The 24383-nt window shown below is 41.6% G+C and overlaps 2 protein-coding genes and 1 pseudogene across 5 annotated transcripts in view; 2 read left to right on the top strand and 1 right to left on the bottom strand.

The window, feature by feature from the left end:
* Window positions 1-5970, bottom strand: part of LOC308075687 (small ribosomal subunit protein mS39-like) — a gene marked incomplete at its 5' end in the record, with an annotated part of 52187 nt that extends 46217 nt beyond the window's left edge. The window contains 7 exons of the mRNA XM_080415635.1: window positions 366-470; window positions 2091-2159; window positions 3110-3155; window positions 3351-3390; window positions 5308-5360; window positions 5736-5798; window positions 5888-5970. Coding sequence (XP_080271761.1) covers window positions 366-470; window positions 2091-2159; window positions 3110-3155; window positions 3351-3390; window positions 5308-5360; window positions 5736-5798; window positions 5888-5970 — 459 coding nt within the window. The remainder of the gene's footprint in view (window positions 1-365; window positions 471-2090; window positions 2160-3109; window positions 3156-3350; window positions 3391-5307; window positions 5361-5735; window positions 5799-5887) is intronic.
* Window positions 5971-7798: 1828 nt separating this feature from the next.
* polr1a (RNA polymerase I subunit A) overlaps window positions 7799-24383 on the top strand; it is a 445779-nt gene continuing 429194 nt past the window's right edge. For all 3 annotated transcript variants that reach the window (XR_013932195.1, XR_013932196.1, XM_080415292.1), the window contains exons 1-6: window positions 7799-7983; window positions 10765-10873; window positions 12923-13018; window positions 13306-13458; window positions 14646-14759; window positions 15689-15774. Coding sequence is in view for 1 of the 3 variants with exons in the window: in XM_080415292.1 (XP_080271418.1) it covers window positions 7907-7983; window positions 10765-10873; window positions 12923-13018; window positions 13306-13458; window positions 14646-14759; window positions 15689-15774 (635 nt within the window). In the remaining 2 variants the exon portion in view is untranslated. The remainder of the gene's footprint in view (window positions 7984-10764; window positions 10874-12922; window positions 13019-13305; window positions 13459-14645; window positions 14760-15688; window positions 15775-24383) is intronic.
* LOC308076370 (hsp90 co-chaperone Cdc37-like) lies at window positions 19936-21084 on the top strand (annotated as a pseudogene). The gene has a single exon. The product of its transcript is annotated as a hsp90 co-chaperone Cdc37-like (transcript).

Raw genomic sequence — 24383 nt, 5'->3', positions numbered from 1 at the left:
GCACCGCCACATTACATTTTAGTCGACTAAATCAACTGTAGATTTAGTCGACTATAATCTCGTGATGTTTAGTCGAATAAAACTAAAATGGGCCACAAAAGAAAAGATAAACAGAAGAAAAAATAAAATAAAAACTTTTTTTTTTAAATATATTTTTGCTCCCGTTTTAGGATTATTACGGTCATTTCTGGGTCATGCGGCCCAATTATTAGTTACGTTAATGTTTGGGCTGGGATGCTTTCCAGCAGGGGCCTCAGTGCGGCTGCAGAGTTCATGTGCAGGGCTGGGCTGAAACAGTGAAACTGTATTGTTTCATAAAATTAGTGTATCGGCACACCCCTAGTGCGTGTGTAACTCTCGCTCACCGGTATGTGGGGCTCAGCAAAGTCTTTGGTGAAAAACTTTGGATTGGTGTCGACAAAGTATTTGGCTGCAGCTTTGCCGGACTCTTGAGAGAGAGAATACAGCTTCTGCAGAAGAGAGGGAGACAGACAGACAGCAGTGGTGTAAAGTAACTAAGTACTCCACTACATCTCAGAGGCAAATATTGTACTTTTACTCCACTACAATTATTTGAAAACTTTAGTTACTAGTTACTTTTCAGATATAAATTATGATATTATGACACATACATTAACTGCTTTAGCCCTATTTTATATCTAGGCTATTTGAAAATAGCAGATCTACAAGCTCACAACGTGTCGCGATGCGACGCGTTGTGAGCTTGTAGATCTGCTATTTTCAAACATTGTAGTACTTTTACTTTTGGTACTTTAAGTACATTTTTATGCCAATACTTTTGTACCTTTACTCAAGTAATTTCTTTATTCTGGACTTTTACTTGTAACAGAGTACTTCTATATTGCAGTATTGATACTTTTACTTAAGTAGAAATTTGAGTACTTTTTCCACCACTGACAGACAGACAGTACTGAACTGAACTGAACTGAACTGAACTGAACTGAACTGAACTGAACTGAACTGAGAGAGAGAGAGAGAGAGAGAGAGTAATCGTCTAATCGCAATTATTTGAGATAATCCCGATTATTGTGTCGATTTTATTTTTTCAAATATTAAAAAAGCAGAAATAGCTGATCTACAACGTGTGACACGTAAGCTTGTAAATCAGCTATTTCCGCTATAAAAAAAAAGAAATGTTTAAGTATTAAATATGTCAGTAACGCTTTGTATATTTAAGTTATTTGTCATACCGGACCTGGGCAAACAGAAATTAAATTTGTATTCACGTGTTCCAATGTTCGATGCCAAAAACAGACACATTTAAATGATTAATAGCAATTATTTGTACGACAATGAAACGTCAACTTTTCAGGCCGCGACCCCAAAATAATCATATTTGAACTGGGGACCCCCCAAAATAGTCATATTTGAACTGAGGACCCCCCAAAATAATCATATTTGAACTGGGGACTCCCCACCCTGACAACCACTTGTAATTGTAGGCATTACATTTAGTTAAGACTCGGTTCCACATATAAATATTGTGAAAATTTCACAATATTTGCCACTTTTTAAAGTAACATTTGTCAATTTGGCCAACTTGGTATTAAAAAGGTCTTAAAAAGTCATTAAATTGTAACTTTAGAAATGTGCAGATACCCTTTATACACTTATAATGTATGTTGGTTTGTTTACTGTCGAGTGAGAGAACAATGTTGCACATCAAGCTAATCATCTAGGGACCCCCTAAAATAATTTGGGGACGCCACTGGGGGGTCCCGAGCCCCAGTTTGGGAACCACTGACTTACCGCACACTACATTCAGACAGGACACTAAGACAACCAGGTAGCTATAGCTATAGCTCAGTGGTGTCCAAACTTTTCTCAAAGGGAGCCAAATTAGAAAATATGAAAACACCCAAACGCCCCAGCGCGCGCAAGCTGGAAAATGCTAATTTCACTTTTATAAATCTTTTTATTTTTTTGAAGGTGCAGGCGGGCCGTTCATAATACAATTTAGGATTGAAGCCAAGGGCCGCATAAAATTTGTCCTCGGGCCGCAAATGGCCCTGCGGGCCGCACTTTGGACACCACTGCTTTTATAGCTAAACAAAAAAAGTTCGACATACAAACTCTGCAAGGGTCCTTGGGGAGAGGTAGGGGTCATCCTGGAACTGGTATGGATGTGCTGTATGGTCCTAGAGTAGAGGAGAGAGAGAGAGAGAGAGAGAGAGAGAGAGAGAGAGAGAGAGAGAGAGAGAGAGAGAGGACATTAGACTGACACACACACACACACACACATCAGCATCATAAATATTGTTGCTGTCGGTCAGAAACCTCTTATCTTCATATTCTTTTTGTGTTCTTTTTTTTGTCAATTAACCCATTAAGACCTGAGGTCGCGTCTAAAAAAATCTAAATCCTAACAATTTCTCGGAAAAAAATATAAACAAAGATTTTTCAAGATTTTTCAAAAATAGCAGATCTGCAAGCTCGTAGCGCGGCACTCGGTGCCGCGCTATGAGCTTGTAGATCTGCTATTTTTGAATAGCCAAAGAAATCTAAAGTGACACAGATGCGTTCCAGGTATTAACGGCCTAATTGATCCTACCAAAGCGTCACACAAAAGCATCAAAAGTAGCAGATCCACAAACGCGCGGCTTCGCGCCGCCTTTCGAGCTTGTAGCTCCGCTACTTTCGCCATCTTTGAATTTGAAACGGTTTTGGAGGTTTCCACCCGACAGAGACACAGTTAGTTAAAGGACAAAAACAATGAACCTACAGTGAGAGAGGGGAGCGCGTTCCTGTTCCCAACATGTGCAGCTGAATTGATTTTACATTCACCAGTTCAGGTTTAATATATCTTGCAATACATTTTTTATTTCATTTTTTATATTCCCATGAAAACTTAAAATTTTACACACACAGGGATTTTAGTATAAATGCCAACACGTTGTCTGAAGTGGCACATCGTCTTAGAGAGTATAAATATAAGGTATTTTATAGAGAGAATAAAAAGAGAGTAAAAGCCCCCCCCCCCCCACACACACACACTTTCTATGTTGAGACAAAACCATACATTGAAGTCAGACAGACAGACAGACAGACAGACAGACAGACAGACAGACAGTCAGACAGACAGACAGACCATGCTGACGGTAGAGGCCAGAGCTTGCAGTACAGCCTCCTTGCTCCTGTTGAGTGAAAACAGCAGTTAGGAGGACCACCATACGAGGAGGCAACAGGCTAAACAACAACAACACTATTATTTAAATCATTATTCTCTGTTATCACCATGAATGCAATACATTGATATTTTGGGAATACGGGGTGGCACCGGATTAAAGAGCACACACTGATGACAACAACAACAAAAGACAGACACATACCATGTTTTTCTCTTGGGAAGGACAATAGTGTCTGCAGACTCTGTGAAAAGCAGAAGAAATACTGGCTTCACTACAGCCTCATCACACAGACGTTTGAATCAGAATCGAAACGACTAAAGCGTGATTTATACTGGGTTGCGTGCTGGTGTTGCATGCAGTAAATAGCAAATATACAAGTTCACAACGCGTCACGTTGGTGACGCGTTGTGAACTTGTAGATCTGCTATTTACTGAGCCCGACACCGCGCACGCAACCAAGTATGTATCGGTCGGTCAGGCTTAATGCCCGACCGATACATTGGTTTGGCCGATATAGCTGGCGCTCCGGCATCTGCCATCAGACCTCTGGAGCTTGTTCAGAAAGCTGCGGCTCGTCTGGTGTTCAACCGCCCCAAGTTCTCCCACACAACTATCCTTCTCCGTTCTCTGCACTGGCTCCCCGTAGCGGCTCGCATACAGTTTAAAACCCTGGTGCTAGCCTATAGGGCAGTGAAAGGAACAGCTCCTTCTTACCTCCGGGCTATGGTCGATGCTTACACCCCTGCCCGACCACTTCGGTCTGCCACCTCGGGGCGACTGATTGCCTCGTCACTCAAGGGTCCTTCTTGGCCGATCTACACGGTCACGACTTTTTTCTGTTCTGGCCCCACAGTGGTGGAATGAACTCCCCACTGATGTCAGGACAGCAGAGTCACTCCCATCTTTCGCCGCAGGCTGAAAACCCACCTCTTCAGGAAACGCTACCCTTCCTCTTCGCCTTGCCTACTTGTTGTTAACTAGTTGTATAAACTCTTGCTTTATTGTTGTATTGTCATATTGGATCTTGTTTAGTCAATACACTTATTTGTTTTAGCTCTTGCTCATTTGATTTTGCTATTTGTCTCATCTGTTTAAGAAAGTAGGTAGCTGATATATTGCACTTTTACCTTAGCGCTAGGTATACTCTTGGTTGCTTGTTTTAGCAGAAAATGCACTTAAGACTTCTGGTGATTAGTAGTTTTGTTTCCCTACCTATGTTGAATGCACTTATTGTAAGTCGCTTTGGATAAAAGCGTCTGCTAAATGACTGTAATGTAATGATATAGCTGTCATCATTATTTGACTGTTTTGACGACCTCGGTAATGGCAGTTCTACAGACGATTTGTACAGATATTTTTTTTATAAGAAAAATGCGCAATTCTTTAAAATCATTTTGTGCCTGAGCTGCCAGGCGGCTAAAATAGCAGTTTAAAAAAAGTTCACTTCATGTGTGTCTCATACTTGTTTGGTTGTTCATTGTATAACTGAAGTTATTGAAGTTTGATATACATACTTCTAGTTATTTGTTTATTTATATTGGTTTGCATGTATGTTGCACTGTTTGGCAAAATATTGATCAAAACATTGTATTGTATAGCCCTAGAATGTCTGTGATCTTACATGCATTTCATGTATTCCAAATACACAGCCATAGAGCGGTCCCATCCGCCCACGGTTAGCAGACTGATCTCCGCATGCATGTGTAACTCACCCAATAATGAATTCCTAAGACTTGGAGTCAGATATTGTCCTCTACTTTCATATCCATTTAAAAGTTCTGCCAGAAAACGTGTGTTTAATAAAATATCTCCACTTTTCCACGAGCTTCACACGGACAACATTGTCTGCCAGCGAAGAGGCCGAACCTGAAATGACTGCTGGACTGAACATGTGAAAACTTGCTTTGGAAACAGTCGATGTTTGGGAAGCACAAACATATGGGGTAGGGATGTGAAACGACTCATTTGGAATACATGAAATGTATGTAAGATCACATACATTCTAGGGCTATGTATAAGCTAGACGCTAGAACTCAAAAAAAATAAATAAGGGATTGGCATTGGACAAAATGATAATTCATTGTTCACCTGGGCAATATATCCAATTCTCCAATATGATACTATATATAATTTCCATGAACGGACAGTGTATGTTTACCTGTTTTGGCCGTGGCAGTCTGTTGTCTCGTGACAGGACTCCAAACAAAGCTCCTGGAGACAATAATAAAAACACAGATAAATATCATAATAATCAATAAGTAGTTTTGTTTAGTGCTGCTGTCAGGTTTTTTTGTTTTTTTTCCAGAACTCACACTTTTGTCTTTCAATAGGTGCTTATTTTATAATAATAATAATAATAATAATAATAATAACAATAACTACATAATAATAATAATAATAACATATAATAATAATAATAATAATAATAGTCTTACCTCTTTTACTGAGAGGTAAGATACTGAGAGGTTATTTACTCTCAGTATCCTGCTGTTATTGTACAGATAATATCCTACATGCCTGCTATACACATAACAATAATAATAACTACATAATAATAATAATAACTACATATAATAATAGTCTTACCTCAGTTGGAGGTTATTTACTCTCAGTATCCTGCTGTTATTGTACAGATAATGTCCTACATGCCTGTTATACACATAACAATAATAATAACTACATAACAATAATAATAACTACATAACAATAATAATAACAACATATAATAATAGTCTTACCTCAGTTGGAGGTTATTTACTCTCAGAATCCTGCTGTTATTGAACAGATAATGTCCTACATGCCTGCCTCCTGCCGACGCCATGTTGGAACCACAATGCATCCTGGGAGGACTGAACCAAGTAGCCTTAGAAGGCGGGGGTGAAGGTGTGTGTTCATGTGTGTGTGCCTGTGTGCGTGCGTGTGTGCGTGCGTGCGCGCGTGCGTGTGTGTGTGTGTGTGTTTGTTATATATGATATATTTTTATTTCATTAGCTAGGCTAACTTCCCAATAGAGAGGCATATTTACCTAATATGACAGATAAACACACACATGATGTTATGAACTGTATATGCAGCATGATGCACTTATACAAGCTGTAGAATACAACTCTCGTAGACGTATTTATGATTCTGACGTTTTCAATCTACGAGAGTTTTAGGGTTCACCCCCCATGGAGACAGACATGTAAAACAAACAAGTAAAAATTGAAAATAAAGGTGCTTACCCCCACGCCCCAAATATTAACTGTCTGATTGATTGATTGATGTAGTTTATTTAGAAAGACATGAGAATAGTACATGACAGTACATAACAGTACATGGAAGTACAAATTCACAATACAAGGTCTACTAAACTGGAAACCCTCATTAAGCATTACGCTTGTTTAAGATGAGGACCCCATGCACACAAATCATGATGAAATATAAGAGGCAGGCAGATATACACACTACTATACAGAAGGTCTCTACGTGGTAGTAGTTTAATGTAATAATCCATATCTTTCAATAAAGAAGTGTTTTAATGCCGTGTGACCGAACACCATTTTTTCACCCTCGTTTACTTCCTGTTTACATTTAGTGTAATTCTGGGTTTCACCGGATGCGCCCCGTCACTACCCGTCACTACCGCCCATTGGAAACTTCCGACAGAATCGGCCACAGACGGCATTAAAACACTTCTTTATTGAGAGATATGGATTATTACATTAAACTACTACCGCGTAGAGACAGTTAACATTTGGGGCTTGGGGGTTTTCAATGTGTACATGTTTGGAGTGTCTACGGGGCATAGTGCTGAAAGTCCCTGTGTCCATGGGGGGTGAACCCTACAACTCTCGTAGATTGAAAACGTCAGAATCATAAATAGGCTACGTCTACGAGAGTTGTATTCTACAGCTAGTTGACTCCCATCGAGAGAATAGAATGCGAAAGTGCTCTCACTGTCTGTCTATCTGAAAGAGATAGTTCCGATGTTTGGAACCACAATAGCCCTGAAACATGACTGTCATACCATGACAGTCATGGTGCCGAGTCCCCCTGGTCTAAAGTTGTGTTCGATTTTTTCACATTGCCATCTCTCACATAAACATAAACGTTCAGATTTCAAATATAAAGTGCTTACCACTGAGCCACGGATGTTACAAGGCGATGCGGACCGCGATGAGTACCCGTATCTCCCGTATTGTTCAATAAAAAGCATTTTAATCCCATCGCCGGCCATTTTCTTTTTTGTTTTCTTTTTTTTTGTAATGTATCAGAGTGCAATACACCTCCCAACCATTAGTGTCGCATGGTTGAAAGTATCGGAGACAATTTGGAGAAAATGCCCGGTGATGGGATTAAAATGCTTTTTATTGAACAATACGGGAGATACGGGTACTCATCGCGGTCCGCATCGCCTTGTAACATCCGTGGCTCGGTGGTAAGCACTTTATATTTGAAATCTGAACGTTTATGTTTATGTGAGAGATGGCAATGTGAAAAAATCGAACACAACTTTAGACCAGGGGGACTCGGCACCATGACGCTTGTATACAAGCGTCATGTGAACCATGGCTAGAACCACAAGAGATCACAGCGTGACGTCACGTTACTCTCTCTTCTACACTCTGGAACCCACGTGTGGTGAGAGAGAGAGAGAGAGAGGACAGTGTGCCACTGCCCCAGTGTGTCTGACGCTCAATTATGACTTAATTCATAAGTGAATCCTCTAAAACATTTGTTATCATTATTGCTTTGTGGAGAATCTTTCACAAACCATGCTGTTCGGTAAAGAGGTGCCATGGAGGCGCCTGGAGAGCATGTCGTTCGGCATGTACACTGCCCAGGAGATACGGTGAGTTAGCTTAGCTTCAATGCTATATAAACAACACAACACACCGTTCATAAACAACATGTGTGTGTGTGTGTTTTGTTGATACAATGTACATTCACATTTTATGTGGCGCAGCGGATTACAAACGGTGTGTCTGAGACAGACTAGTCCAGACTACTCTAGCCCTGAAACAAGCGTCATGTGAACCATGGCTAGTCCTGACACATGTCTGCAGTGGTGGAAAAAGTACTCAAATTCTTTACTTAAATAAAAGTACCAATACTGCAATATAAAAATACTCTGTTACAAGTAAAAGTCCAAAATTCAAAATTTACTTGAGTAAAAGTACAAAAGTATTGGCATCAAAATGTACTTAAAGTACCAAAAGTAAAAGTACTAAATATTTGAAAATAGCCGATCTACAAGCTCACGACGTGTCGTGAGCTTGTAGATCTGCTATTTTCAAATAGCCTATGTATAAAATAGGGCTAAAGTGGTTAATGTATGTTTCATTATATCATAGTTTATATCTGAAAAGTAACTAGTAACTAAAGTTTTCAAATAAATGTAGTGGAGTAAAAGTACAATATTTGCCTCTGAGATGTAGTGGAGTAGAAGTAAAAGTATTGGAAATTGGAAATACTCAAGTAAAGTACAAATACCTCAAAATTGTACTTAAGTACAGTACTTGAGTAAACGTACTTAGTTACTTTCCACCACTGGTGACAACCAATACAGCTATTGATTGATTGATTGATTGAAAATGTTATTAGGCAAAAGAATGTAAAACATCACAGTTACATTTATAATACTTTTGTCTAAAAGGTCAGACCAAAAAAGTCCTTGCGGACTTGTTTCCGTTGGGGTCCTTGACTTAATTTCATAGACGTGTATATAGTAGCAACCAAACAGTTCAAATATCAACATAAAAATACAGAGAAAGAATACCACAATGTACAAAAAAAAAGCATGAAAAATAAAAAATATATACAAAGTCTTCAGTGACACTGAGGTGTTGGAGTACCAAGAGGAGCAAGCATAGTCAAAAAGGGGCTGAATCAGGGCCCCTGAGAGGGTCCTGAGGGCCTGGGGGTTGACAAAAGAGGAAACTCTGCCCTTAAATCTGGTTCTCTGGTTTACTCTTTTGACCACCTTTGTTGCCATGCTTTCACCTGTCAGGTATTTGTCAAGAATACATCCCAAATAGGTAATCTCTTCTTTGCTAGTGATGATTGTGTCATCGATTTTACTGAGGGAATGTTTGGTCCCAAAGAGAATGGATTCAGTTTTCCCAAGGCGTAGTGACAGTTTGTTATCGGTAAGCCAAGTACGGATTTTTGAGAGTTCAGAGCTGAGAGCTTCCTCAACTTGCAACTTGTCCTCACCCGAGATCAGGAGTGCCGAGTCATCAGCGAACAGGAACAGTTTGCAGTTTGCAGTTACAGGAAGCATTCATGTTGTTAATGTATAGACGAATCCACAGACGCGCTGCCTGTAGGCGGCCATTGCTGCGGTGTCGCGTCCGCGGAGCATTGACACCGCAGCAATGGCTGCGCCCAGGGCAGCGCTCCGTGGATTCGTGTATAGAAGGAACAGTAACGGCCCTAGAATGCTGCCTTGAGGAACCCCGCAGCTCACCGGGAGGGATGAGGACATGGTTCCGTTGATGTCAACCACTTGTTCTCTACCCTCCAAGTAAGATCTCATCCAATTTAGTGATATGCAATCAAAACCAATCGCCTTCAGCTTATCAAGTAGAATTGAGTGGTTTACAGTGTCAAACGCCTTTTGGAGGTCCAGCATGACCATGCCGCAGTATTTGCCCGAGTCTACCTCACGTTTGATGTAGTCGGTCAAATACAGTAGGCATGTGTCAGTGGAGTGGGATGTTCTGAAGCCCGATTGGAATTGATTCAAACAACAGTTTTTCGCTCGCTGAGGTAGCTGTTGATTTGTTCTTGGATTAATCGCTCTATGACCTTTTGAGATGGAACAAAGGATGGAAACAGGCCTATAGTTGCCAGGGTCTAGTTTGCTTCCTTTTTTATATAGAGGGATTACTCTTGCCAACTTGAATTCCTTGGCTATACAGTACACACAAAGTTATGAATTATACTGTTTTTATTTCACTAGACCACTTTGTTGAATTTCCCAATAGAGAGGCATATACATATTTACATAATATGACAGATAAACACACACATGAATGATGTTCTGAACTGTATTATGCATAAGCATAATATCACTGTATGTGGCGCAGTGGAATGTATGTGTAGTACCTCTGCTTTGTCACAAGATGGGGCTCTTTCCTAAGATTCCGTACTGTTTGATAATATTGTGTGCTGCTGTAGTGTGCGCTCAAAAGTGTGTTGATGGAAAAATGGCAAACTGATTATTAGTATGTTGCATGCTCAGACGCAACATGAGTGCCTTGGGATTTTGTGACACGTTATTATATATATATATATATATATATATATATATACACACACAACTATTACAGAAAGTTATGACATTTGTATTTGTATTTTAGTTTTTATTTGCTAGATCCATATTTTGTGCTCACTTATTTCCCATTTTCAGAGGCACATTTTATACCCCAAATAAACCTTTTTAATGACATTCAACCCTATTTTGGGAATGTCCATAGTAGAGACATTTAGATGTGTATTTGTATTTTCTTTCCCCCCCTACAGATTTCCAAACGGTTTCTCTCCGTTAATATTTGAAAAAAACGAAGGTACTGTAACCATGACGACCACATTGTGTATCATTGCTTTTTCTCATGCGTTTCCTGAACAGAGACCTGAGTGCTAAGTTGGTGACTAACTTCAGGTTCCTGGACGGTGTTGGGAACGTAGCCGCTAACGGCCTGTATGACCTGGCCCTGGGTCCTGCCGACAGCAAAGAGGTAACATTTTTGATATGGAGAACGTTTTAATGTGCCACCCATATTTTCTGTGAAGCCATTAAGACCTGGAACGCATTTGTGTCATTTTTTTTTTTTCAAGATTTCTCTGGCTATTCAAAAACAGCAGATATACAAGCTCGTAGCGCGGCACCGAGTGCCGCTCTACGAGCTTGTAGATCTGCTATTTTCTTTGAAAAATGGTGAAAATGTGTGCAAATCTTTGAATATGTATGTTTTAAAGATGAACATTTTACTCAAATCTTAGCTTTTTGGGATTCTACAAGTGTCTTCTAAATCCTTATGTTGCTATAATCAAGTGGTGCTCAAACATCTTCATGTCAAGGACCACCCAAAATGATATGTATTTGGCCGGACCACCGTCTCAAAATATTTTGTTCCAGGGACCCCCCAGAAGTAAATACTTGAGTAAAATATGTTTGCTTGAAAAAATATATATTCAAAGATTTGCACACATTTCAAGATAAAAAAAAAAAAAGAAGCTGATCTACAAGCTCATAAGAGCTTGTAGATCTGCTATTTTTGAATAGCCAAAGTATAAAATAATTGTTTAAGTGGTTACACAGATGCGTTTCCCGGTCTTAAAGAGTTAAATAGTAGTGGTGTGCCGATACACTAATTTCACCAAACGATACGATACGATATTTGGCTCACAACTTCGATACGATTTCGATACGATTACGATACGCACTTTTTTTATTATGAAAAATATATGGGGGAGAAAAAAAGCAAATGCAAACAAATAATTCTGTTTTTGCATTATTCAGATATGCGAACTTGTAGCTTTTCAGCTACAATAGCCGTTTTGAATCCAAATAGGGCAATAGTGTGACACCTGACCCGAAAAAAAAACATGTTGTCACCCTTTTCACCTCGGGGCTGTTTGCATGCCTGATTATTATTATTGTAAAAAAAAAAAAAAAAACGTAAATCTTTTTTTTAAACGATTTTTTTTTCTCAAAACGATACATATCGTCACGAAAACGTAACGCGATATATCGCGGGACGATATATCGGCACACCCCTATTAAATAGTCATAAGCGTAGACAATAAGAATTGATATCCAGCACTCACGTTCTGTCCATTCAGGCACTTGAACTGTATTCGAATTTGAGTTGAGGGGAACACATATGTTTAAAGTAACTAAGGCCAGAACAAAGTATGTGTATCAATGTGTATCTGCAAAAGCGATACATTACAAATATGGAATAGTTGTGAAAATGATTAAAAAATGTCTAATTCTATCTGTAAATTTAAGAAAATGTATAAAATTAATATGGTAATGAAATATATTAATATATTATATGATAATTATATACGTTGCTATAGGAAATGTAGTGATGTGTAATTATTAATTATGTAATTATTTAAAGTGTCGAAATATTGTCTTTGTTTCAATGATTGATCATTGTGCAATTATTTTTCTGTTTTTCATAGCTTATTTAAAGCAAGAAGGGTATTCTAAAAGAATCCATGACAGTGGCTCTCAAAGGGACCTCTGGGTTCCTTGACGGGGTTCCAAAGGGACCCTTACAGGTCTGTAACGCTGAGTGTACAACAAATGGAACCAAATGGACCCTTATGGGTCCATTTGGTTCCATTTGTGCACTCTCAGAGTTATGGGGGTCCTTGAAATTAAAAGGTTTGAGAACCACTTATCTAGGAATAAATCCAAATTCCATTAATAATAGTTATTGCTGCTACAAGTTAGTAAAATAATAATTGTAATAGTACAGTACTGGCGTACTCGCCGATACCAGCATTTTAAGCATCGGCAGCTTTTCCGATACTGGCATCTATTCTGTGTCGGAACAACTCTAATTGTTGTTCATGCTGAGGCCTCTGTGTCCCCATGGCCTTAACCGTTAACCCTGCCGTTGCTATTTTGGGCAGAGGTGAAAATGTATCAAACATCTTAATAGGCCTAATAGGCCTGTATGTTTCATTCATAGTCCCGTCATATGCCGGCATTTTGCAGTGAAACTAGTGACGCGAGATGCTTTTTAGCCATGTGTTCTGGTGTCCTGCAGGTGTGTTCAACATGCTGTCAGGACTACAACAACTGCCCTGGACACCTGGGACACGTGGAGCTACCACTGCCTGTATACAACCCACTGTTCTTTGACGTAAGCGCACGCACGCACGCACACACGCACCTGTGTATAACCAGATAATCAACACCAATGGTGCGGTAATACATGGTAATAACCCTAAACCTATCTATTCTTTTTTTTCTTGCCTTTATTTGCCCTCGCCTCGCCTCGCCTCGCCTCTCCTCTCCCTCTCCTCTCGTCCCCTCACCTCTTCCTCTCCCTCTCCTCTCGTCTCCTCTCCTCTCCCTCTTCCCTCCCCTCCCCTCTCCTCTCCTCTCCTCTCCCCTCCCCTCCCCTCCCCTCCCCTCCCCTCCCATCAGAAACTCTACCTGTTGGTGCGTGGCTCGTGTCTGTCGTGTCACATGTTGACGTGTCCCAGAGCTGCCGTCCACCTGCTGCTCAGCCAGATGAAGCTGTTCGATCACGGAGCTCCGCTACAAGATGTCTACCAGGCAGAGCATGTCCTCAACCAGGTGGGCTCAAGGGGAAGGACTGGGGGGCCAAATTACTTTAAACGAGAGATGCCGCGATCCCATTAACTCATTCACTGACTGCCACGGACGGAAACAATGTAATTGTAGTTTTTCGTGGTTTAATAAAAGATCGCCCTGTTCTCTATCACCCGGCTTTTCTTTCCCCCCGCCCACCATATATTTTCATAATAAAAAAAGTGCCATATATCGTATCGTATCGATACTGTGAGCCCAATATCGTGTATCGTATCGTGAAATTAGTGTATCGGCACACCCCTAGTTAACCCATAACACCTGAAGAAGCATCTGTGTCACATTTTCATTGGCTATTCAAAAATAGAGCTTGTATATCTGCTATTTTTGAAAAAACTTGAAAATGTGTGCAAATCTTTGAATATATATTGTTTAAAGCGAACATTTTTAACTCTATTCTTTGCTTCTGGGGGGGTCCCTGGAACAAAATATTTTGAGATGGGGGTCGGCGGCCAAATATATATCATTTTGGGGGTCCTTGACATGAAAAAGTTTGAGCACCACTGATATAGAAACATACGTTATTTTCAGAAAACTGTTGGGATTTAGAAGACATTTTGTAGACTCAGCCTCAGGTCTTAATGGGTTAAAAACCTGAATAGAACACGATTGTTGCGAACGCGGAAGGAGCTTACTATGTAACCGTGCTCGGGTTGTGCGTGTGTCTGTGTACAGCCGCGCTCTCATTGGCTCGCGCCCCCATGTGACTCGAAACTCCGTGCTCAAATGCCAGCAGCTGCACTGCCTGTGTACAGCCGCCAGAGTGCGCCAGAGTGCACTACTACAGTGTGGTTGAAATATAGCAGCCACAGTCAATCTGCGTTCGCTTCCAGCGTTCGCGCGTCTTACTTGTGTGTGTACATATTTTTTGTTTTGATTGTATTGCTGTATTGTTGTATTGTGCTTTCTGCTTTGGCAATGTAAACGTATGTTTTCTCATGCCAATAAAGCCCATTGAAGTGTGTGTGTGTGTGTGTGTGTGTGTGTGTGTGTGTGTGTGTGTGTGTGTGTGTGTGTGTGTGTGTGTGTGTGTGTGTGTGTGTGTGTGTGTGTGTGTGTGTGTGTGTGTGTGTGTGTGTGTGTGTGTGTGTGTGTGTGTGTGTGTGTGTGTGTGTGTGTGTGTGTGTGTGTGTGTGTGTGTGTGTGTGTGTTAGTTCCTGCAGGTGAACGCCAAGGCCAGCGGAGATGAGATCAGCAAGGTGCTGCAGGAGTTCACACAGAGCATCATCGGAACGACCAGCAGAGAAGACACCTGCAACGGCAAAGCGGTCAGTAGGTCGTTGTCGCCGTCGCTGTAGGCCTGTCGCAACTATTACGTAATCGTCCAATCGCAATTATTTGAGATAATCGCAATTATTTTTGCATTAATTGTCATAATCGCTGTTGAAATGTTGAAAAATGTTCAAATATATTAAATTAAAAAAAAGCAGAAATAGCACGCGTTGTAAGCTTGTAGATCAGATTGTGTTCCAATGGATCCAATATAGTTATGATTTAGTCACACAGCTATTGTTAATGCCTTCTGTGGTTAGCAGGGTTGCCAGATCTGCTTATTATAATTTCCCCGCAAGATTTAATTTGAAAATAGCCGATCTACAAGCTCAGCGTTGTGAGCGTTGTGTCTGTCCGTTGTGACCCCACGGACAGACTTGACCACTTTCACCTGTAAAAGTATTCAAAAGTAGCAGACTTACAAGTTCACAGCGCGTCGCATTGCATCGCGTTTTTGAGCTTGTAGATCTGCTATTTTTGGCAACTTTAGGTTTACGGGTAAAACTGGCACAAAATTGTAAAAAAAAAATTATTCATAAAACTTGCAGTCCTAAAATGTGGATATCCTCACAAGTATAGTTATACAAACGTGCGCGTGTGTGTTAGGGCTGGTGAATTAATATTCGAATAGCGAATATTCCTCGAATATGGGGAAATATGTATATTCTTTTTTTTTTTTAATGTTTATTTGACAGGGACAATACAAAACAATGTATCAAGTTATAAAAACAAACAAAATATATGTTTTATTGGATCCGAGCACTCTTTGTATTGTTTCTGTCAAAAAAAAATGAAAAAAAAATATATATTTTAAAATAAATAAATAATAATAATAATATTCGAATATCTGCCAATTTTTAAGACCAATATTCGAATATCATTTCTGAGGAAAGTTGACTGTGTGTGTGTGTGTGTGTGTGTTCAGATTAAACACCTGGTTGAGAAGAAATGCAGCCTGATAAACAACTTCTGGAGGGTCTACATGAGCACCAGGAAATGTCCGCACTGCGGGTAAGAGCAGGATGACGCATGACATTAGTCAGTGGTTTAAAGTAACTAAGTATATTATATTTACTTAAGTACAATTTTGAGGTATTTTTTTAGTGCTTTAGACGCGTTTAGTGCTTTTACTTTTGATACTTTAAGCATATTTTGATGCCAATACTTTTGCACTTTTACTCAAGTAACATTTTGAACAAGTATTTCTACATTGCAGTATTGATACTTTTACTTAAGTAAAAAATGTGAGTACTTTTCCCACCACTGGAAACATACCATAGTACATGGCAGTAATTCTCAACCTGTGTGGCGTGAGGATATTGCGAGTAGGCCCTTAAAGATTTTGTTGATATAATGTAATATAAAATCGAATGTATCTTTTCTTTAAAACCTTGAAAAGGGACTTTTCTTTGTGATACTGGTAAATGCAAACTTAAAGTATAATATTACTTTAACCCATTAAGACCGGGAACGCATCTGTGTGTCATTTTTGGGCGGTGTAGCCGCCCCTATAAGTGGGGTTGGGACACCTCATTAGTATTAGTTTCCTGCATTGTGATTGGCTCATTAGTAGACCCCTAGCTGTACTGTGATTGGCTGACTCTATTGGCTGACTCTATTCAGCACTGTGATTGGCTAGCGAGACACATGATGACATTAATAACCTATAAATAAGATTGTGGACTTCCAAAAATCCATTTTTTTTGGGAAGTGAGCTTCCATCACACCGCCCACTTCACACTGGGTGTGATTTTTGGGCGGTGAAACCGCCCCTATATGTGAGGTTTGGAAATTTGCACCCCCCCAACCCTGCGCTGTGATTGGCCACCAGTGTACCCCCCTAACCCTGCATCGTGATTGGCCAATCACAGTCTATTCAGGACTGTGATCGGCTAGTGAAACATGACACATGTGCATAGCCCTATAAATAGGACTATGCACTTAAAAAAAACACGTTAATGTTTTTTTTAAAGTTAGGGGTGTACAATGGTTGGTCCACAATATTACTTTTCTTTAAGTGAACTTCCATCACTGTGATGACCACTGTGACCACACAGCCCACTTCACACTGGGTGTGATTTTTAAGTTTCTTTGGCCTATTCAAAAATAGCAGATCTACAAGCTCGTAGCTTGTAAGTGCCACCAAGTGCCCTCCAGCTGCTCTGTTGTCCCCATTGCTGGGCGCTGCTCCCCCCCCCCCCCCCCCTGTGTTTAGCGTCACTCATGGATGCTGAGAGTTACCTTAACCCATTGAGGCCTGAAGGTTGCGATTCTACAAATGTCTTCTAAATCCTAACTGTTTTCTGAAAAAACTGTTTCTATATCAGTGGTGCTCAAACGTTTTCATGTCAAGGACCCCCACATGCCCACAATGATATGTATTTGGCCGCCGACCCCCATCTCAAAATGTTTTGTTCCAGGGACCCCCCAGAAGCAAAGAATAGAGTTAAAAATGTTCGCTTTAGACAATATATATTCAATGATTTGCACACATTTTCACGATTTTTCAAAAATAGGGACTTAAAGTATAATATCACTTTAACCCATTAAGACCGGGAACGCATCTGTGTGTTACACTTAGTGTAAAATAATGCTTTTTTAGCTCAAATGAAAAAGTGACACAGATGCGTTCCATGTCTAAATGGGTTAATGTAGCCTCAGAGATCCTTAGTGTCCGCTGATAGCTCACTCGGTAGAGCTCTCGCCTTTGGACCACAAGGTCATGGGTTCGATCCCGGGTACCGACCACCAACTCAGTGTATGAGTAGTAGTAGTAGTAGTAGCACGCCGTGGGTGTGGCAAGGTGGTAAGTACTGATGTGACAGTCCACCTCAGCATCCCATCTCCCAGAGGTCTACAGTACTGACTTACAGAGGTCTCGCCGGGTGCAGAACTTGTTTTGGCTTGTTTTCTTATATTGATAATGATTACTTAATTGTTACAGAGTTTCGATAAACAATGATCAAAGCATGGCATCAGAGCATGGTCCGTTCACCTTTCATGTGAATGAAAGGTGAAATGTAGTCATTTATTTTCCTACATGTATAGCTTGACTAGGGAATATTGTGGCGAGGGCACCAGTTCTTTAAACCGTATCTCTGCCAATAACCTCAACATTGATGATGACATTGAGTAAGGCTTGGCCAGAGCCGTATACATTAGGGGTGGGACGATATGGGTACCTCACGATACGATATATATCACGATATTAGGCCCACGATAACAATATATATCACGATATTTGACGATATTCGATATATTGCGATATCACGATATTCAATATATATTGCAAGAAATTTCACCAACGATATATCACGATATCTGAAAATATCGATATATTGCGATATCACGATATATTGCATGAAATTTCACCAACGATATATCACGATAGTCCTTGTATTCAATTCATAAACACATAAAATAGCACCAAACAGTTCAAAATCATCATTACACAAATACAGAGTAGGAAGAACAACGTATCACAAACTGGAGAAAAAAAAAAAAGTTATATCGATATTTTTCGGCAGTATATCGATTAGTTATTGCGGGAGAAAGTATCGCGATATCGATATATCGTCCCACCCCTAGTATACATTATACAAACTAGATGTGACTCACATCTAGGCTAATAAATAAAAAGATACTGCGGCCAGAGAGAAGGAAAGCTGCTGTGGCTAAAATGTTAAGATGTAGTAGGAAATGTAGTTTTATATTAACCGTACAATATGTAAGTACATTGAAGGCGAGAAAAGAAGCCTATATTTTAGCCAGAGCTCTGATCAACAGTCTGGGGCAAGTTTCGGGGCAAGTGGAGTGTTCCTGTGTTGACCAACCCCTGACACATTTTGGAGGTAATTAGTGTGGTTGCCCGAATGGGCAACCAGACTATAGTACTCTACCGACTTTATTCTAGATAAACTTTATTTTCATTGGCTATTTCTCCCACAGTTTATTTTTCCCAATTTAGTGCCATATGTCAAAATGACCGGCTTCACCGGGAATCGTGTGCTTGTATTTTGCTAAGAGATTGGTTAAATAGTTTAATTGATATTGATTTATTAGTGCATTAAATTTCCCCATCCACTTTAATGGAAAAGTGAAAAAACTCAAATTCAAGTATTTTTTTCTCAAAAACCGTAAGAGCTAGAGTTACCAGATTTGGAGGGGAGGTTCATAGTTTATTGCAAAATTATTGAAACAAATATTACACCATTCGGCCTCATGGTGGCGCTATAACAGCCCACTTTACCTTTTTGCCTTTAACTTTTGAACCGTAGGTCGTAAAATGAAAAAATCTTTACCCCTGGATTCCTTGGGTCATGACGCAACTCCGCATATAGGCCACGCCCATTTGCGTCAGGATAGATTTTCCGCCATTTAGAATTTTCTGCAAAACACACTTTTAGCTCCTCCTCCCACATATTTCATATAAAAATCGGTATTCATGATCTCTGGGCCCATGCGGTAAACATGTCCAAACGGCATTTTGATAGTCCTTACCGTTCGTCCGTAAATGGCTTCCAAAGTTAGTGGGAGCGGCCTGTTTTTACCAAAAATGACAGAAATCACGAACGAAACGTCCGGTCAATCCCAAATTTAAATCACATGTTGAGGGTGGTTTACTCAACGAATTCCTAAAAGCATTTCCACTTTGACCCATAGGGGGCGCCACAAATGCACAAAACGTAACCGTTTGATGCAAAAACATGATTTTTGGGGGGAACATTCGAATGGCACCCGATTCGAATGGCACGTCGCGCGGCCTCCGACGGTATTCCTCCCGGCGTATCCCTCGAGTCCCGGCGGCCGAGACCCGCGACCGGCGTCGGCGCAACCACACTTTGCAATTGCCCAGAATTGCGACGCGTCTAGTTTCAATTAAAGTAGTAGGATAATGCAAGCAGATGCTGCGTCCTGACGTATTGATGACATATTGATGACCTATTGATGACGTATTGACCTCAAAGTGGAAATGTGTTGGAATTCCTCGAGAAGCTGCAGTTTTGGCCAAACGGAGGAAGTCTCTGTATAGTGAGTTGCTTTTCATAGGGCGCTTGGTGCCACCACTATACACATCATGTATCAGTATTTACCTTTATACCACTAACATAGACGAACAGAACAACCTTGCAAGCTAACGTGATTATCCTCGTTAGCAGCTTTGCTAGCATCATGTCCAGAATAGACTACAGCGCGTGGGACCACATCGAGGTCTCGGATGACGAAGACGTCACGCATCCCAACATCGACACGCCGAGCCTTTTCAGATGGAGACACCAGGCACGCGTGGAGCGAATGGAAGTATTTCAGAATAAGGGCGAAGAGTTAGAGAAGACACTCGCCGAGTCCAAGCGCAAGCTGGCAGACGCACAGAAGAAAACGGGGCAGCTCGCCGCCAACCCGGCGATGGGTGACGCCGTCGAAGCGGAGTTGAGCAAGGCACGGGCCGAGGAGAAGAGGCTGAAAAAAGAGCAATGGGAATGGGAGAAGAAAGTGGCGGCGCATCGGCAGGAAGAGAAGAAGACGCCGTGGAATGTGGACACCCTCAGTAGAGACGGATTCAGCAAGAGCGTGGTCAACATCAAGAAGACGGAAAGTGGTGACGAGGAGACCGAAGAGCAGAGAGACGAAAGGTTTACCATCTTTGTGAAGAAGTACGAGAGGAAGATCAAACATTTTGCCTTGATGCGACGGTGGGACGATAGCCAGAAGTACCTCTCCGACAACCCGCATCTGTTATGTGTGGAGACCGCAAACTCCCTGGTCGTCATGTGCGTCGACCTCGAAGTCGAGAAGAAACACGCGTTTATGGAGCAAGTGGCTCATCAAGCTGTGGTCATGCACTTCATTTTGAGGCTGGCCAAAGCCTCAAAGGTGGACCCCCGCGGCTGTTTCCGTCAATTCTTCGCCAAGATTAAAGCCGCGGATCCGTGCGATCAGGACGCTTTCAACGACGAGCTGGAGTCCTTCAAAGAGCTTGTGCGCGGCACGGCTAAGAGCCGCACAGAGAAGGCCGCGGAGTAGTACGAGGAACTGCGGAAGCGCCTGGGACCCGGAGGCCTGGACCCCGTGGAGGTTTACGAGTCCTTGCCAGAAGAGATGCAGAGGTGTTTCGACCAGAAAGACGTCCGCACGTTACAGGGGGAGATCAGCAGAATGGATTAGGCGGAGGCCGAGGTCCACATGAAGAGATGCATAGAGTCGGGGCTCTGGGTCCCCAACTCCAGGGTGGACGATGGTGATGGCAGTGACAAAGAAGGGGATGATGACGCCTACGGGGAAAGAGGAAGCAGGAAGCGCAAGAAAATGAATGACGAATAGACTGCCCTAGCGCGTCTGATATCTGGTCTAGAGGGGCGGGTTCAAAATCTCCGGAGAGAGAATCCGTGGGCTCCCATTGGTTCACGGATATGTGCGCCCGCCCCTCCTCCTCCCCCAATGTGCAGCATTGAGAGCCCTGACGTCACAACATTTGGAGCGACGCCCACTGCACTCTGGTTGGTTGGGGAGATGAAAGGTTGACTCCCACTTCCTATGCCAGGAACGTCAACAGGCTGGTCCAGGCTCTTATTTTTGAGCAAAACGCGAAGGAAAATAAAAGCCTGGAGATCGAGGCTAAATGACGAATGACCAACCCTGATTTTTATGACGACTGTTTTGGTAAATGTATTCCTGTGGTGTGACCATCGCAGCATCCTCTCTGTTGTCATCTGTAACGTTACCTGTGCTCTGTGCTGATGTCATAACTATAGGCTCACCTTGCTACTCTCACTTGTTCTGCATCAGGTAGGATGATTGTGTAGATCAGGGGTCTTCAACGTTTTTCAGGACAAGGACCCCCTTAGCTGAGAAAGAGATGAAGCAGGGACCCCCACTACATATTGTTAAATGTGTGTTTTCAGACATTTAACCACTTAAACCCTCAATACCTTGTAAACTTGACCTTTGGCTCGGTAGTCGGTCTACTCTTTTTTTCCCCCTGTACACCAAACCTCTATTATTATGGCTTCAGTTCTGCTGTGGTGGTATCCTGTCTACACGCATTCAAGCAACGAGGATGCCTCCACCAAAGTGTGTGTGTGCGCGACGTGCACGCGCGTGCATGTGACGTCATTAAAATACTCTTCCACTGGGAAAAGAAATCACCATTACACCAGTGGTCCCTGGATCCCACTTTGAGAATCACTGGTATAAGGTGTATTGTCTGTATAATTTTATTAATATTTGTTTATGGGTGTCTTTATTGTGATGCTACTCTTCCTGCACCTACTGTGCATCTATGACCCGTATCTGTAACTTACTGATGTGCGGTCTCTGGCGCCTCAATTCCCCCGTGGGATCAATAAAGGTATCTTATCTCTAACTAGTTTCACGAACTGGACTTTAGTTACATACATTTTATTTGGCTTATTTCTCACTTTTACAATTAATTATTTAGCTTCTGCCAGGGTTTTTTTACCTTTTTTTTTTTTAAATCGACGATCTTTGGACAGTCACGGAAGCCGCGGGTCTGGTCTATCCACCAGAGAAAACATTTTGTAACCGTGATCGGCCATTCTGTTCTGGTCGGCTGTTGAATAACAGCCGTTTTCACCAAAAAAAGAGAAGGGAGTGTTTTTCTAAAACTAAAAAGAAGGAGTGGACGGGAGTGTCATCTTTGTCACATCCGTCCATTCCTTCTTTCAGGGTCCTAGGATCATTCCTAAGTTGCGTTAGAGCGGCCTCTTGTGGAATTTAATTGTTTTTTTTGTTTGATCCAAACCGCGTGTGTGTAAGCCTGTGCGAGCTCAGTGAGTGAATGTACTGTGTATCATATTTTAGTTGAAAACATAATCTAGGCTACTTTTTTGTTTGTTTGTGTGACTGTTTATCCTGTAATCTTAACCATAATCTCAGACTGCGTTATGATGAATCCATCTAGTCCAATGGTTCTCAAACTGTGAGGTTCTCTGACCCTCAGGGTCCTTTTTAACACATTGAATGCCAAAAACGGTCCGGACCGTTTTTGAGGATCCAAACGAGAAGTGCCGAAAACGGTCCGGACCGTTTTTGACCCAATTCTATTTTTATACATGTGGGCCACGTGGGGCGCTAAAACGAAACTTTGACATCACCCAAGGAGTTTCTGAGAAGAAGAGGCTGGATCTGGCTCCATGTCAAAAATCCTTCCGGTCGGCGTTTTCAATGTTATCTCCTTGACTAAAAGCTTAATATCTCCATTTCTTTTTAACGTGGTGGAAACGAGCCGTTTTCGATCGGCGATCACGCTGCAATGGAGGATCGCGTTGGAAATATTATTGTTCCAGGCGTTAGTCGGGACCCTCCGCCGTCTCGCACGCACGCTTTGTTTACATGCACTTCCGCGTCGGGGCTTCTACAGCACGAAACGTATAACGCAAGTGGATGGAAGAAATGCAGGCACTCAACGTATAATATTTTAATAAACCTCTGGCACCCAATGTGTTAAGGGGCTTCCAAATGACGCCTACAGGTCCGTAACTCTAAGAGCGTACAAATGGAACCAAATGGACGGGTCCATTTGGTTCCATTTGTACGCTCTCAGAGTGTGTTCTAGGTTTTTTTCAGAGTTTTTTTCGGAGGGATACGATAATCCTTCCCTGCACAACATGCGCGTGGTCGTGGTGATATGCTTCAGCACATGCTTATCTACTTAAGTACAATTTTGTGGTATTTGTACTTTACTTGAGTATTTCCAATTTCCAATACTTTTACTTCTCCACTACATCTCAGAGGCAAATATTGTACTTTTACTACACGACAATTATTTGAAAACTTGTGTTACTTTGCAGATATAAATTATGTTATGAAACACACATTAACCACTTCAGCTCTATTTTATACCTAGGCTATTTGAAGATAATAGATCTACAAGCTCACAACGCGGCGTGTTGTGAGCTTGTAGATCTGCTATTTTCAAATATTTAGTACTTTTACTTTTGGTACTTCAAGTACATTTTGATACCAATACTTTTGTAACATTTACTTAAGTACATTTTGAATTCCGGACTTTTATGTATTTTATGTTTTATGTATTGATACTTTTACTTAAGTACAACATTTGAGTACTTTTTCCGCCACTGAAAATTGTTATACAGCAACAGCATGCTCAAAGCCCTTTTTAGACCTTTTTCAGTGTGTTGCTAAAACGTGGTGGTGCTAAAACATTGTCCTTGTGTGTGCTGTAGGAGTGGGCGGTCAGTGGTGCTAAAACGTTGTCCTTGTGGCGAACAGCCTTATTCCATGTAGTTGGGAAGCCTCGCCCCGAAGGCGCGCGGGCGGGTCTTCTTTCCTCTACATTAGAAGAGTTAGGACGTCACATTCTAATCCAGCCCGAATACCCAACCTCAGCACCGGCCTCAGTGGCGCACCTCGATAATCATTGGACTCCCGATCCACTACCACTGGGAGTCTGGGTTAGACTCCCGCTTGGGACAATTCTTTTTCAAACAACCGCGGACTACTTTTTTTCACCGATTAAAGTATAGTTCTGGACCATGACGGAGGCGCGCCGACTCAGCAGACCTTGAGGCCGAGGAGGCGCGTCGGGCGCGCCTCCTCGGCCCGCCAGCCCCGCCCCCTTGTGCTTCAACTGCATGTAG

The sequence above is a fragment of the Gymnoscopelus braueri genome (genome assembly GCF_963280865.1).
Source record: "Gymnoscopelus braueri genome assembly, chromosome: 20".
NCBI lineage: Eukaryota > Metazoa > Chordata > Actinopteri > Myctophiformes > Myctophidae > Gymnoscopelus > Gymnoscopelus braueri.
This window is presented reverse-complemented; position numbering and strand designations above follow the sequence as displayed.